The 15,923-nt window shown below is 41.1% G+C and overlaps 1 protein-coding gene across 1 annotated transcript in view; it reads right to left on the reverse strand.

Annotated features, from left to right (window-relative positions):
* Positions 1–1,456: 1,456 nt before the first annotated feature.
* Positions 1,457–15,923, reverse strand: part of LOC115271179 (A disintegrin and metalloproteinase with thrombospondin motifs 6-like) — a 69,937-nt gene continuing 55,470 nt past the window's right edge. Inside the window, exons 8-9 of the mRNA XM_029910914.1 lie at positions 3,219–3,443; positions 1,457–1,460 (exon numbers count right to left, since the gene is read on the reverse strand). Coding sequence (XP_029766774.1) covers positions 1,457–1,460; positions 3,219–3,443 — 229 coding nt within the window. The remainder of the gene's footprint in view (positions 1,461–3,218; positions 3,444–15,923) is intronic.

A 15,923-nucleotide genomic window follows, 5' to 3' on the forward strand; every position in this document is an offset into this window, starting at 1 on the left:
TCCTGATTGGGCTTTTCTACATTGGAGCTGCAGGTCCACTTGGAAAGGGAAGGAACCCAACAAGCCGGTTCAAATCCAAGTCCCATGCCCTAGCAGTGCAAGAGTCACCTATGTGAACAAGCAGTGCATAATCTACCCTATGAAGAGCAGATAATAAATGCTGTTCCATGTATGGAACACCACTTTAATTTAGCTTAGTGTTTGCTGGACAACTCTGCTATTGCCTGAGAGGAAGCAGAGGATTCTCCGAGGGGAGGTGCTGCAGCAGATCCAGGTGGTCAAGACCACCTCACTGCCAATTACCCAATCAGAGGGGGAAGAGAGGAGGAGGCAAAAAAAATGGCAAGCTGCTTGCTACTGCCCAAAAAAGGAATTACAAGTAAAGTTGGCAAAGGAAATTATGAGGAGGAAAGCACCACTAACTGTTGCCAGGAAAGTAAGTTTTGGAACAAAACCAGAGAAGGGGGCATGGCCAGCTACTTTGCAACAATGAATTACCTCCAGAACTGCAGAGAGGAGGGGAATAGCTCACGTGCCACAGAATTATTGTGGAAGATGTTCGGCTTTAGAAAAGAAACTGCTTTGAAAACTTAAGACTAATTTTTTTTTATTTAGGCTAAGATGTACATATTTAAACAATTAAATAAGTAGGCCAATTTTCAAAAAGAACCAGCAGCTCCCATTGATCCCAGATAACTTTGTAGGAGTCTAAAATAAGAATTATGGAGACTTCACCTTTAGGTAAAATTTTGGCCTTAGGCCCTAAAGTCTAGACTAAAGTGGGAAAATAGGCATTTGTCAGTTTGGTTTCACTGTTCTGTATCAATTTCTGTTTCCAAAATTCTGTTTCCAAATTCTAATATTTTTCTTCAGATTCTATGAAAAAATTATCCCAAAGTCTTGTAACTAATTGCACGTTTGTTTTTAAAATGTCCTACATCCAAAGGCTTCTGATTTTATTCCACCCTGGACATTAGCTTAAGGCTGTTCCTATGACTATTCCCACAAGTCTTGTAATTTTTAAAATACTGAACAAACTAGGTGTTATTTCAAAGTCCTTTAATATTTGATTTAAAGAATGCAAACATTTGACACAAATGTGAATTTTTCTAACACAGTACTGAGGGATTGTGAATGGAAAAGAAAGTTAATGTATACAGCAAATAGAAGCTTTGTAATGTTCATAGTGCTACTTATCAAGAGAAAAGACTTTTCATTACAGCCTAAATCAGGGAAAAAACAGGAAAAACAAACATTTGGTGCCCTTTTCCCCCTCTGAATTGAAATAGTCCTGTCTCATTTTTACAACTACCCATTAAATCTCATGAACCATATCCTGCTGTTAATGGGCTGTTAAGATTTCAAAGCTTCTGTAATTCTACTGTAAATCCTGGCCCCTTCTGCAGCACTGACAAAGCCACTAAAACCCTAACTGTAAGAGATCAGAAAAGTTCTCTTAGCTGAAAGAGGAAAGAACAGTTACTTATTATACAATACTGTCGTTCGAGATGCATTGCCCACACAGATTCTTCATATGCACAAGATAATATTTTTAACAGTGTCCATTGGGACCTGTGCTTTGGGAACCCTTGCGACCACAGTCACCAAGTGTATCAGGAGCAGGGCCTCTTAGTTCCTTTGCCAATACAGAATCCCAAGTGATGGGACTCCATATTAGGGATGGAGGGTGGGTCATGGAATCTGTGTGGACAACACTTCTCGAAGAACCACAGTCAGGGCCGTCCCTAGGAGGGTGCGGGGCCTGGGGCGGAAGTGATGGATTTGTCTCTTCTGGTACCAATCACACCGGCCCACGGGGCACCCTGAAGTGCAGGGCCTGGAGCGGGGGGAGGGGGGGGGCCAGGGCGGAAGTGACAGATTCATCTCTTCCAGGGCCGACCGCGCCTATCACACTGGCCGACGGGGCAGCCCAAAGTGTGGGGCCTGGAGTGGTCACCCCAATTCGCCCTACCCAAGGGACAGCTCTGACCATAGTTACCATAAAGTAAGTAACTGTTCTTTCTTTGAATGATTGTCTATACGGATTCCACACTCTTGGTGACTAGCACACAGTATTGCATGCTTGGAGGCAGGTAAGACAAGTCCTACTTAAATATTGACTGAAGGACCACCCTATCAAAGCTTGCATCTCTTCTACAGGCCTGAACCAAAGCCTAGTGAGTGGTAGAAGTATGGACTGAACTCCAAGTCACTGCCCCAAAAATCTCAGTCAATGAGACACTATTCAAGGAGGTGAAGGAGACTGCCAGGGCTTGAAATCTGATGAATCCAGAAGGATCTTTTTTTGCTAGTGCAGACCAGTTACGGATGCAGTCTGAAACCCTCTAAGACAGCCTCTGTGAGAATATCAGTTGCCCTCTCCTCCGTTCTGCAAATGCAACAGATGAGGCTCTGATTGACCTAGTCCTGGCCAAGTAGAAAGACAATACTCTACCCACAACCACCATGTGGAGTTTTGCCTTGGCCAGGAAAGAAAAAGGTTTGGGGGAAAAGACTGGTAGATAAATAGACTGGTTATTGAGAAAGTCTGAGACAACGTTGGACAGTGAGGCCTGAGAGTGCCTTGTCTTTGTGAAAGATGGTATAAGGTCTTTCCATGGGACTTGAATCTCCCCTGTTCTCCTGGGTGATATAATAGCCAACAGGAGAGATGTCTTTATGGAGAAGTGGTAGAGGGAGCAAGTAGCCATGGGAGGGCCCATCAAACCAGTGGGCACTACACTGAGAAACCACATAGGAGGGGGTTATGACGACTGGTGGAAAGTAACGGGTAAGTCCTTTAAGTAATTTCGTCATGGTGGGGTGAGAAAATACCATGTGGCCCTGGACTAGGGGATGATTTGCTGAGGTTGTGACCTTAAGGTGAAACTTAATTGAACTGACAGATAGTCCTGACTGCTTGAGTGAGAGCAAACAGTCCAAAATAATGGGGATTGTGACTAGCAAAGGAGCATAGTGTGTTGTTTGGACCAAATGGAGAATAGTTTCCATTTGGCTTGATAAATTCATTTTGTTGAGGGGTTTCTAATTTGGTGTAGAATGTCTAAGACTGCTGTAGAGCAATTCTTTTCAGCAGATGTCAGCCAGCTAACATATAGACCATCAGGCCTAGAGACTTTGGGTACAGATGCAGGACCTGGCTGTTTTCCTGAGACAGGAGGTCGGATAGAATTGTCAATTCTGAGCCAGAGACTCACCAAGGAATAAACTTCATGTCATGAGCTTCTGAATGAACAGTCTTACTAGATTCAAGTACCAGAATGGCCTGGCCCAAGCTTGGGCTATTAGGAGGATAATCCTTGCATTTTACATCAATTTCTTCAATATTTTGAGGAGCATGGGTATGAGTGTAAAAGTGTACATCAGACTGTGAATGAATGTGATGCTTTGTGCTGAGGTCTGTGGATTTGTCCTTGTTGACCCTGAGGCCCAGAGAAGTTAAGAAGTCTAGAGTCTTGTGAATGAAATGAGTGACTAATTCAGGGATGAGGATCATATCAACCAGTAGTCCAGATAAGGATATACCTGGATTCCTTGCCTTCTTAGATAATCAGATGCTATGGCAAGAACTTTGGTAAATACCCTTAGAGCAGTAGATAGGGCTGTGGGTAGGATCCTATACCAGTAATGTGGCAATCTCACCAGGAATTGAAGGCATTTTCTGTGTGCTAGAAGTACTGAAATATGAAAATAGGTGCATTGCAGGTTGAGAACTGTGAACCAGTCCATAGGATCAAAGGAGCAGATGATAGAAGGTAGGTTGGCCATTCTCAATTTAAAATGATGGATGAAACTGTTGAAACATTGAAGATGCAGGATGGGTCTCCATCCCCTTTTCTTCTTTAGAAAGAAGTAGTAATGGGAGTAGAACCCTTTCCCTTAAAATTTTTGAAGAACCTGCACTACCACTCCCAGTTGTAGGAGGGAGCCAACTTCTTGTCTCAAGTGTCCCATAAGAAGGGCCCCCAAAGAGGAATAGGAGGTAGAATAGTCTCAATCTGGATGGGACACCCCTGGATCACAATCTCATGGACCCACCAATTCAAGGTAATCCCAGTCCAGGCCTCACTGGAATAAAAAAAGTAGTTGCCAAACGGAGTGGCAGAGAGTGGATCCATATCGGCTGTTTACAATCTCATCAAAATTTCTTCCTCTGCACTTGACTCTGTTGCTGGGCTGCCTTGGCTACTCTGAAGGGTGCTACTGAGGGTAAAACTGCTGCTAAGGCCTGAACCTGAAAGAGGATTGTGGGAGTTATTTTTCATCGGGGCTGGAATATTTAAACCCAGAGAGTGAAGGGTATTTGGTTGCAAACCAACATGTTTTAATCGTTACCAACCAGAGAAAATGAACCTCTCTTTACGAAAATAACTGAAGTACAAATGGAACACGAAATTAAAATCAATTATTTAAATCCAGGGTTCCTGCTTGCTGATTTAAATCAGGATTAAAAGCAGTAATTTAAATAACTTCTTACATCAATCCTAGCTATTTTCATGACTGTCAAATTAAGTGATAGCCAAAAATTCCAAACTCTTATATCAGAAAAAGATTAGTGGTATAAAAACAGTTGAAAATTAATAAAGTTTAATTAAGATTAGCAGGGGAGAATATATAGGCCTTTAATCTGAATAAACTGCACTAATTCTACTCATAGCTGTTTTTTAATGAGCTGGTATCAGAAAAGTGCACTTTTGCATGGGGTATCATTATATAATACACCTTGTTAACTAGTGAAGGAATTTAATTTTGTACTGTAACTTGAAATATTTGCCTTTTTAAAATAAAATGTTGCTATTGTTTTCAACAGAAATAACCTTATAATATGTTAATGTCTGATGTTATAAATACCTGTCCTCTGTGAAGTGGTGGACGTTTAATAAAAGCTTAATAAAGTCATTGTGTTACATTTTACATGCGTAGGTAATATAAAAAAAATTGAAAAACCACCACTGAAAAACCCTGTACCACACAACATCAAACAGACTACCTTGGCAGTGGAGGTTTCCAAATATATTTTCCAGGATTGCATAATATATGACTCCATTTGGCAGGTGGTTCAAAGAGCTAGTAGGGGAGAGTTTGTTCTAAAATAATTTGGACAATGAATATTTATCATCATTACCTACACTCTTCCAATTTTAAAATAGGATTAAATGTACTAAGATTACAATGTAAGCAATATCTTTCATTACAGCTAAATTGATGTGTAAGTTATAGAACTTGCTGTCCCTTTTTTCCCCTTATTTATCCCATCACTTAGCAATCCCTTTTCCAAGCTGCCAATAGAAATAAATGGGAAAATTGCCTGTAATCTGGTTGAAGTATGAAAGCCTCTCCAATTGCACTGTCAATGCCATCCAAAAGATCTTCCATTTAAAAGGTCCAGTAAGGTTTGTATAAACATGATACCCCTCTTAAGGCTGATTGCAATCATTTCTGGGAAACACTGAGTTTCACTGGCCTGAAGTTTTAGAGTTAGTAGATCAATGTACTATTCCTGAATAATAAAAGACTAGTTCTTGACTCCTAGCCACACAAATGTTATAATTTACATCTGTTTCTTAAGTGCTTCTAGAGACAGAACTGACATGAAATGTAAAGAAGTAACTAAAATCATGATAGGTTTCAGAGTAGCAGCTGGGTTAGTCTGTATCTGCAAAAAGAACAGGAGTACTTGTGGCACCTTAAAGACTAACAAATTTATTAGAGCATAAGCTTTCGTGGGCTACAACCCACTTTGTAGCCCACGAAAGCTTATGCTCTAATAAATTTGTTAGTCTCTAAGGTGCCACAAGTACTCCTGTTCTTTTTGCATAATGTTACAGCATGTGCACCAGCGATTCAGCTGATATCAGCACTGAGTGGTCATGAAGCACTTCCTGCTCCCTCAGGAACATACATACCCTATTTTGAAGTTAGCAGTATAGTGGTAATAGGGAAGATACCATCTTTTGGTGATTTATCCCCTCCTAGTAAGTGACAATTAGTTATGTAAATTAAGCTTGTGCCAACTCTCACTTGTTTCCTAGCTTAGTCCCTAATCTTGCAAAGCAATCCACTCAGACAGAACCTTATGCCTGCCTGCCATCCCACTGATCGCTGTGAGAATCTGTACAGTTGTAAAAGTCTGCTACAACTGACCACTTAGCAGAAATAATGCACTGATTATAGAAATAACAGAATGTGTGTTAACTGTAAGTCACATGAGATAACTACATGGCAAGTTTGGAAGAAATCCAATCAACTGTAGGTTAAGTAACTGTTCTTTCTTCTTTGGGTGATTGTCCAGATTACTAATCACCAGCGCGAAATCTAAGAGACCTCAGAGTCTGGAGGTGGATGCTAGGAGTCCTCTTTAAAGAATGATTACAGGACAGCTCTGTCAAGGTTGGCATCAGATCTTGAGACCTCACTAAGGAATAGTGCTGGGTGACAGTGTAGACTGATCCCCATGTAGCTCCGGCCGGGGGTTGTCATGGTCACAGGTGGCCTGAATTGGCGTCAGGAGCTCCCTACCTGAGTCATGTGTGGTCCCCGCTCGGTTGGGTGACCCTGGTTTCCCTGGATCCTTGGTTTATGGGTCTGATGCTCTGACACCTTGGTAGTCAGGTAACCTTGCATTAAGGAGACGGGCCCAGCAAGGATCACTGGCCCATTGCAAAAGGACCACTGCACCCATTCTTTCTCCCCACCAGGAAGGATCTGAGTAAACTGCTCCAGCGCTACCATCTCCGCCGCTTGGACCTTGGTCAGCTTCTCTGGTTCTAGCCATTGCTAGCAGTAATCCTGGGCTACTGCCTTAGGCCTGGCCCCAAGCGGGTAACATTCATGACTGAATAATTTGCAGTATGTCTCAGAACTGATGCCAGTCTGGTCCAGGATGGCCCCCTTCACTTTGCTGTATTCCAGCGCCTCGTGGGGGGTCTAGGCAGGCAAGGTAGGCAGTCTGGGCTGGTCAAATACAGAGCCAAGAGAGTAGCCCAGTGTTCTGGCAGCCACTAGGCGGCGGCGGCGACTTGTTCAAATGTCACGAGGGTCCAGGTCCACCACTTGTTCCCAAGCCTGGCTTAGGGTTGGGTCCTGCCTTTGTTCCTTCAGGAAGTGCCCATCGATGTCCAGCCACCCCTCTCCGTCCTCCTCTGGGTCCCTTTCGTGGGGTGGCTTCGAACGAGCATCTTGGGTCAGTCAGAGGGATTTTGGTAGCGCAGGAGCACCCTTTTTGCTGGCTCCATTCTCCTTATGTCTGTGGGGAGCTTACTCCACTCTTGCAAGACCTGATGGAACAATTGCCAGTCACATCCCAAGATCACGGGGTAGGCCAGCTTCAGGGACAGACTGACTCAACATAGTTCCTCATGCCAGGCGACCCCCTGGTGGTCAGGTACAGCCACACATCCCCATGGATGCATTGTAGGTGGATATTTGTTTTTGCTGGATCTGGGGATTCTACCAGGCTGGCTTGGACAAGTGTTTGACTACATCCCCAGTTGAACAGGGCCATTAGTGGGGTTCCGTTCACCTGCACGGGGATTAGGAGTTTATGTGGGCCCCTCTTCTGGGCCCAGAGGCCTGCCACCCACACCTGGCGTACTTCAGCTATGCAGCTGAATGGTTGCAAGAATATATTTTTATACTGAGAAAAGTGATTTTTACCCACTCTCTTCCTAGTCAATAATAACTGAAATGTCTCTCAAATCTTCCCAAAACATAATTTTTTTTAAACATTTAAAAACCTTAGGCTGGCAGTGCTCCCCTTGGCCAGGGCTGGCACCAGGTGTTTTGTCACCCAAGGTGGAAAACCTTTTCGGTGCCCCCAACCAAATAAACCAAAACAAAACAACAAAGCAATGTTGCCCTCCCTTCCCCCTGCACTTGATTTGGTGCTCCTGGAAGTTGGCACCTAACCAATCACCCTGATCGCCCACCTCTAAATCCTGGCTCATATCACAAAGGTATGACATTTCTGTTTTCTTGGGACCAGCAAATATGTGTGTAGGGCACAGGATTAGCACTCTCCTCTCTTCTTATATTATACAGAACCAGTGAATTTATAGGTTATAGGTTATATATTTTTGCCATTAGAAAACAAACTCTCATTTACTGATCTCCTTTGTAAAGCACTTTGAGATTCACTGATGAAAGGTGCTGTATAAGAGTTAGATATTATTAAAACTGAGATACGAAGAATTTCTCATGTCTAGTTTGTAGTACATGGTGTTTCTAAAAATAGCTCCTGAGAGCAGTTTATAATTTGAAACATATACAATGAGGATATCCTTTTAACTATTTCTAATAGTACCTTTTTACATATTTATAGGGTAAGAGATTCTGGTACATGGTGTAAAGAAAAGGAAAAAACCTAATATTTTATGTTTGCAGTGTTGTTGTAGACATGTTAGTCCCAGGATATAACTTTTCTAGACACAAAAAAATCATGGTCTTAATAAAGACACTGGGTTTATGGCTGATTACAACAATCTGTAACCTACTAACCCCCCTTTTTTGACTGCAGGGGTGTTAACAGGCCACTTCACCTTGAATGGTCCCTTAAAATATGTGGTTTCAGAGTAGCAGCCCTGTATCCGCAAAAAGAACAGGAGTACTCCATAAGTACTCCTGTTCTTTTTAAAATATGTGCTAACTACTTATGCTAAACAATCTGTTCCATCTTTCCCAGACCTGAAGAAAAGCTCTGTGTAGCTAGAAAGCTTCTCTCTTTCATCAATAAAAGAGATTATCTCATCTACCTTGTCTTGCTACTGTTATTTTAGACCATTAAAAGAAAATTCTGACACTTTCAGTGAGATCACCAACACAACTAGGCAAATAATGGATTCTTCAGTTCTTTCACAAGTTTGAAAAGTTAAAAAAAATGGGAACGTGTAGCAAGCTTCAGTTCTTTGCAGTCTGTATACACAGCAACAAAGCATTCAGTCTTTTTCTTTCCAGTCCTGGACTACAGCATCCCTGGTTCAAATGAATAAAGAAATGGAACTCTTTGTACATTTAAAGATACTAGGTTGGATTAATAACCAATAGCAAATCAAGAGTTAAAAAAATATATCTTGGAGCAGTTAGTTTAACTTTTCAAAATTGTGAAAAAACTGAAGAATCCATTATTTGCCTAGTTGTGTTGGTGATCTCATGGAAACTTGCTTATTGAGCAACAAGATCGAAACACAATTAGATACCACTCCAAAGTAACAGAGATCCCCTAGCATCTCATAGGCTAAAATTAACACCAGGAAGATAAGATACAAATGCAGGTGAATAAAATTATAAAGGTTAATAATCACCAAATTTACCACTGATGTCACATTCCCATTGGGCAGGCTGTCATAATCTCATGACCCAACAACGACCAGTTTATAGAGCATCAACAGAAAGGAAGAAAAATAAAGAGGATGGTAAAAGGAGACAGAATATAACATAATGGAAAGAGCAGCATCACACAAATCATGCCTGTTGTTGAATGGGCTACCAACTAACTATATACATAATTCTCTGCAGTGGGCCAGACTCTTCCACCCTTATTCACCCTGAAAGGCACTAATTTAAGCACAGTACAGGATCTGACCAAAATATGTTTAGTCTCTCCTTATAACTTCAGAAACATTTTCTATTAATAAATGTAACTATAAACTCTATAAAAATGCTTGCAGAGCTAACTGCTAAAAACGTATTTGTCTCTATATTTCCATTGCACTCATAACATTCTTTAACATGTTTACTTCACATACATGAGAATGTGCTGTATAAGCTTTTCTAAAGCTCAGAGTGTCAGTTCAGAAAAGAATGTATGTTCTCCCTGTTTATCATTTTAATTTGAGTATATTTTACATGTAAACAAATGTGAGTGTTTTACATACTTTAACATTTACTATCTCAGAATACTAACATTATATCTCTACGTTAAGCAAAGAAAAAAAATTGTGTAAGTATCAGAGGCTGCCAGCTTAGTTTCTTATCAAAATTCTTTTGTTTAAACATGTTTTGACATGAGTTTAAACAGAAGCACCTTATCTTATCTACTGTAAAACAGATCTTTAACAATTATCATTGAATAAACATTAGTACCAATTAACAGACTGCACAGCCATCTTCATTTTAAAATAATGATGCACAATTATGAAACTGATAACAGTTAAGTATAGGAATTTTTACTTTTTTATAAAGAATGATATCTTTATCATTCAGTTCCTTTAAAGACAGAATAACCTTCTAAGCTGTATTCCATATTATAGCGTAATGGTGAAACTAAGCAGCCACAATTCCAATCATGAGCTGGGAGGTAGTTTTCTACTTTAGACAACTCAATATCCTCTGCTCCTGCCTACTCGCACCTGCTCTCTGACTAGAAAATATCCAGACATTTCCTGTTAAGGGTCACCTCTTTGGGCTGAACTAACTCTGACCACAACTCATAAAGCAAGCCCAAACGCTCATCTGTAAGCAGTGCTAATCACATTGGAAAGTATTTACAACATATGGAATACAGTTTCACAGTTAATTCAGAAGTGATCTATCTTCACTTAAACTGGCTTTTAATCTATAAGAACAGTGACTAGAATGTAATGATGGATGTAAATCAATTAAAAAGAAAACACCAGTCCTAATTAAAAAATGTTCAAGGCACATTGTGTATATTTATTATTTATTTATTTAAGGGTATATATTTAACATATATATTTATTTATTTCAAGGTTCGCATACACATACGCACGCGCGCACACACATTTAATTTCAATATCTTATCTTGTAAAGCTATGTTAAAATATTTTAGGAATTTGCTAACTACCATGGACCAAATCTTGCTCACCTTCAATGGGGCTATTTTTATGAGTAAAGTGAACATGATATGACCCCAAACTGGAACTCAATCCTGTCCCCCTTAAATCCAATCAGAGTTTTGCCATTGACCTCAAAGCATGAATGATCATTATCTATGTTAAAATAGGTCTCTCAACTAGCACAAACTTCAGACTGCTGAACTAAAGTTAAATGGATGAGCGGTTAATCACTAGAATTAATTTGCAATTAATATACAATCTTTTAAGTAAAAACATATGCTTTAAATGTGTTCTTATACACAAGAAATCTAATACAATCTGGTCATAAAGTTATAGTAAATTGTCTATGCTGATGTTGAAAAAGTGAAGAAAAATGAAAATGCAGTACGTAGTTATGTGTGGTGAGAGGCAGAATTTATGCAAGAGATTGCAGTCACTTACCAAATTCATCTTTGGTGAAAATCCAAGGATTAAATTGGCCTAATATGTTTTTCTGGATTATTAAGAAGGAGAAGCAGAGCTATTCACTAGCAGATGCATTATTCTGCCAGTCACTGTAACTCATGAAAATAAAATTAGTACTTTGCCTCAAAGTATGGGGCAGAGAAAGAAAAAAAAAAAGAAAATATGTTAGGATTTTGATTTAGTGTACCAAAAAAAAGTTATTTTAAACAAGTCTATGTTATTTAAAAAAGACGACAAAAATATGACATTTCGGACTGCTAGAAAGTCATTGCTTATATCTGGCCAAGTATTAACTGAATGTTCTAACAGATATCCCAAACTATTACATCCAAACACATTTCCTGGAAAAACTATCATTTGAATAGTTTTATGACCCTTTGTGAGACTCAGAGTCAGAAGGTAAATGCCTGATTAAAAAAAAGTGTAGCACACAAAAGAGTTTTTCATTGATTTTTTTTTCTTCTGTAGTAAGCTCAGTGTGTAACAGGAACAAGTTTTATTTCTAACCTAAACCAGGCTTTAATACCATTGCTATTTACAGAATAATTAGTTTCTACTGCTAATTAGTTTCTTATGAATAATTAGTTTCTTATTAATTCATCCCAATGTACTTTTAATCATTTAGTTGTGCTATTTTGACACAGCCTTAAACTGAGGACAATATGGAGCTGCGTCACCCCTGATGGGTCACTGGTAGGCATTCTGAAGCTCCCTAGCACGTAAGAACAGCATTCCTACTGCTACACCCCATCTAAATGTGCATCTTATTTTTCTGTATGTACCAGTCCTCCTCAGTGAATTGGTGCAGTGAGGGAAGAGGAGGCCTTGCTTTCTCTCCAGCCCCATTGCAGTACCGAGCAATCTGAGGAAGTGAGGAGAAAAGTCCCTGCTCCCATAAATCCAAGGAATACATTTGTGCCTCGTCTTTAGCAGGGTGTACAAGAGATGAGAAAAGGTACCTTACCTTCTACCCATCAACGTACCTACAAAATGGTGAGGCAGTCTTGCTTTGAGTGATTAATTTTGGGCTGAATCCTGCAAAAAATTATTCATGTGAGTGGTTTTACTCAATGAGAAGTCCCATTGAGTTTAATGTGTTTGTTTACATGAGTTAAGCTAAAGTGTTTTCAGTATTAGGTTCAAAGTTTCCATTTTAAATTGAGATGAAAGTATATATTTGTTTAGTCATAAGGTGCATCTCCAGTGTTAAATGAAACCTTCAGACTTTCCTTCAGTTAAAAACACAAAAGTCTAGACTTTATTTTGTGATACTGGTCACTTTTCTGGATTTGGTATTAAATAAAACTCATTGTGGCCATCTGGAACGGATTATGCAGTCTATGGGTATACCTTCCCCCACCTCTCTATCCCTGTCACTGCGCACACACAAATTTTATAAACTAAATCTGAAGACACCTGCTAATCAACTGAAAATCACAGCTCAGCTAACTGCATGACAAATGAAAAATAACTCCCTTTTTAGTGATTAGAAAACATTCCACTCACATAATGCTCTTGTTAATTAGCTGCAAATCACCTGCTGGTTGACATTTGCCATGTAGTAAGCAGTTTTTCAGAATCACATTCTAACTTCTTTATTGTTCCATGTTCCCTTAATTCCCAGAGTCTGTTTTATTCCTTTCAGCTACAAAAATCTATGAGTAAGAAATGTTAAGGGTCCAATTTACACCTGTGGAAGCCCGGAAGTTCATAGGTAAGGATGAAAACCTGGGCTGTATCTCAGGGCTTTAGCTCACAAATGTGTACAAAAGAATAAACAGACAAATAAAATTATATAAATTCCAACAATGGAAATTAAGGCCAAAGTGCTGATTGAATTTCCCGTCTTGATTCTTAATTTATCTGCTAAACTCTAAGTTCTACAATCTAATTACATATTTAGTCATAATTCACAACCATACTGGTTTCTTTGGGTTAAAACTGATTAAAACATAGCAACATTATAAAATGTGTAATATTCTCTGGCTCAGTTCAGCAGTTGGTGTAAATACCTTGTCTGATTAGGTACATCTTTTTAAATGTTTGGACAGATATAGCCAGCAACACACATGCAATAAAGAGTTTGGTTCTTAATAAAGTAAATAACAGAGAAATCTAAAATGAAGCAATGCAAAATACCAAAAGCAACTGGTTCACAATATATATACACCTCTACCTCGATATAACGTGACCCGATATAACACGAATTCAGATATAATGGGGTAAAGCAGTGCTCCGGGGGGGCGGGGCTGCGCACTCCGGTGGATCAAAGCAAGTTCGATATAACGCGGTAAGATTTTTTGGCTCCCGAGGACAGCGTTATATCGAGGTAGAGGTGTGTATATATACATATTTTACATATAAAATTTCAGCCAAAACAGTTTAGCCATTTCTAAAAACAAGGCTATGGAAAAATACATTTTTCAATATTAAAAAAAATTCTGGTGACCATTTGTTTGGAAAGTTCTAGTGCCCCTCTGAGCAGGGACTTGGCATTTGGTAAGCGGAGGCCTTTAGATCAGGAATGTGCCTTGTGCCATTCTCATGAAAATGTGGCCAAATTTGGCCAAGCTATAAGCCTTTGAAAAGATTTCAGTTTGTACATTCTCAGTAGAGATTTACTAGAGTTAACAGCTAAAAATCTCTGAAGATAACATCCTCATTGAGCATTTTTAAGCATAGGTATCTGTTTCGGATGACTGGTATAGACATAGGTATAGATATGGCTGCCATGTAGCCTCTGAGTTAGGGGCCCTTGTCCTTATTGCAAATTGCATCAAGTCACAGTAAAGACAGCCAAGAATATTTTATACACCATTGCAAGAAGTTCTCCAGAATCTCAAGCTAAGACGTATCATACTCAGAGCGATAAGCTAGTTGCTTGCCACCAAGTACATTTCCCAACTAACGATAAAGAATCCATTTAGTCCAATGACCAAACTGAGGCTTTAAAATTTCTGCGTAATTGTCCTCTCTCCTCTGGTCTGGGATATTTTGGAAAGAGGTCTCCTACTGAAGAGGTGAATATGATTTTACCAAGGGGGCTATTACTGTGCTGATCTTATGTATTTACACTAGTTCTCATAACTTATGAAATTTCCTTATGTTTTAACCGGCATCGCCTCTTCATCTTATGATGTCCTTAAAGGAGAAGAGTACAGGAAACCCTGTAGCTAATATTGCACTTTTCTGGTTTGGATTTGTTTTCAGGAAGGAGGTAGTAGGTCATTTGACCTGAACTGTAATCCCATGTGGGAATGGAGCACTTCTGTTCTGGGCAAGGACTGCCTGCAGTGCTCCTTACATTTTAATTGCCTGCAGAGACAGGGACAGGGGGATTCCTTTCTTTGAAACTTTGAGCACCTTTTTTCCTATAGAAGTAAGGGTCCAGGGGCTGAGAACAAGACAGGCACAATTCCTTTATGTTGCTGCCTGAAATTAGAGCCCCTTTCCCTGACAGAGCAAGGGTCTATGAGCTGAGAACCTAAGACAGGGCTTCATGTAAGTAGCAAGTTTGAGCAGGAACACTTCTCTGCAAGCCCAGACAGGCTTCAGAGTGGAAAAGGGACAACAATCCTGATATGGATCACTGCAAGAGAGGCGGTGCGTAGGAGAAAAAGGACAGCAAACAAGTGCTGAAGCCTATCAACACCGCTGGACTGCCTCAGAGCAGGCACATGCATCACAGATTGGCGGGAAACACTGGGCTACATCACTGGCAGGAGAAAATGTTTATAACCAGTTTCTCCATGAGCCGGATCATCCCCACCCCTCATAAAACATGAAGGGTCTAAAGTCTCCACAAGGATCCCCTCATTGATGTTCCCCCATATCACCTTATTTGGAAGGGAGAAAATTTTGTGTCCCTCCCTCCCCCCCCCAATGGAAAATGCTTCCGGTCCCTCCCAGGGACAGATTAACACAGGGGCTTTAGGGGCTGCAGCCCAGCACCCCAGGCTAAGGGGGGCCCCAGCGCAATAGGGCTTTGGAAGGCTGCCTGCATGCCATGGCCCCACGCCGCTCCTGGAAGCGGCTGGCTGCTGGCACTTCTCTGCGGCCCCGGACAGGGGTAAGGGGAGGTGGCTCCGCGCACTGCCCCCACCCCCAGTACCATCCCCGCAGCTCCCATTGGCCGGGAACTGGACAATGGGAGCTGTGGGGGTGGCACTTGCGGGCGCGGGCAGCACAAGGAGACACGCTGTCCCCCTCTCCCCAGGGCTGTGCAGAGACATGCCAGCAGCCGGCCGCTTCCGGGAGTGGCATGGGGCTATGGCAGGCAAGCAGCCTGCCTAAGCCCTGCTGCGTCGCCGGCTAGGCCACCTGCGGTAAGTGCCTCCCAGATGGAGCCTGCACTTCACACCCCCTCCTGCACCCCAACCCCCTGCCCCAGGTCAGAATCCCCTCCTGCACCAAACTCCCTCCCAGACCCCTGCACCTCCTCCTGCATCCCAACCCCCTGCCTCAGCCTGGAGCCCCCTCCTCCACCAAATTCCCTCCCAGAGCCCACACTCCTCACCCTCTCCTGCATCCCAACACTCTGCCCCAGCCTACAGCCCCTCCTGCACCCAAACTCCCTCCCAGAAAGAAACTTATATAACAGCTGTTCTAAGGTAAGAAGTAGGCTATTTTGAATTAACTTAACTA

The sequence above is a fragment of the Terrapene carolina genome, unplaced genomic scaffold, assembly GCF_002925995.2.
Source record: "Terrapene carolina triunguis isolate 2854851 unplaced genomic scaffold, T_m_triunguis-2.0 Scaffold69, whole genome shotgun sequence".
NCBI classification, from domain to species: Eukaryota; Metazoa; Chordata; order Testudines; family Emydidae; genus Terrapene; species Terrapene triunguis.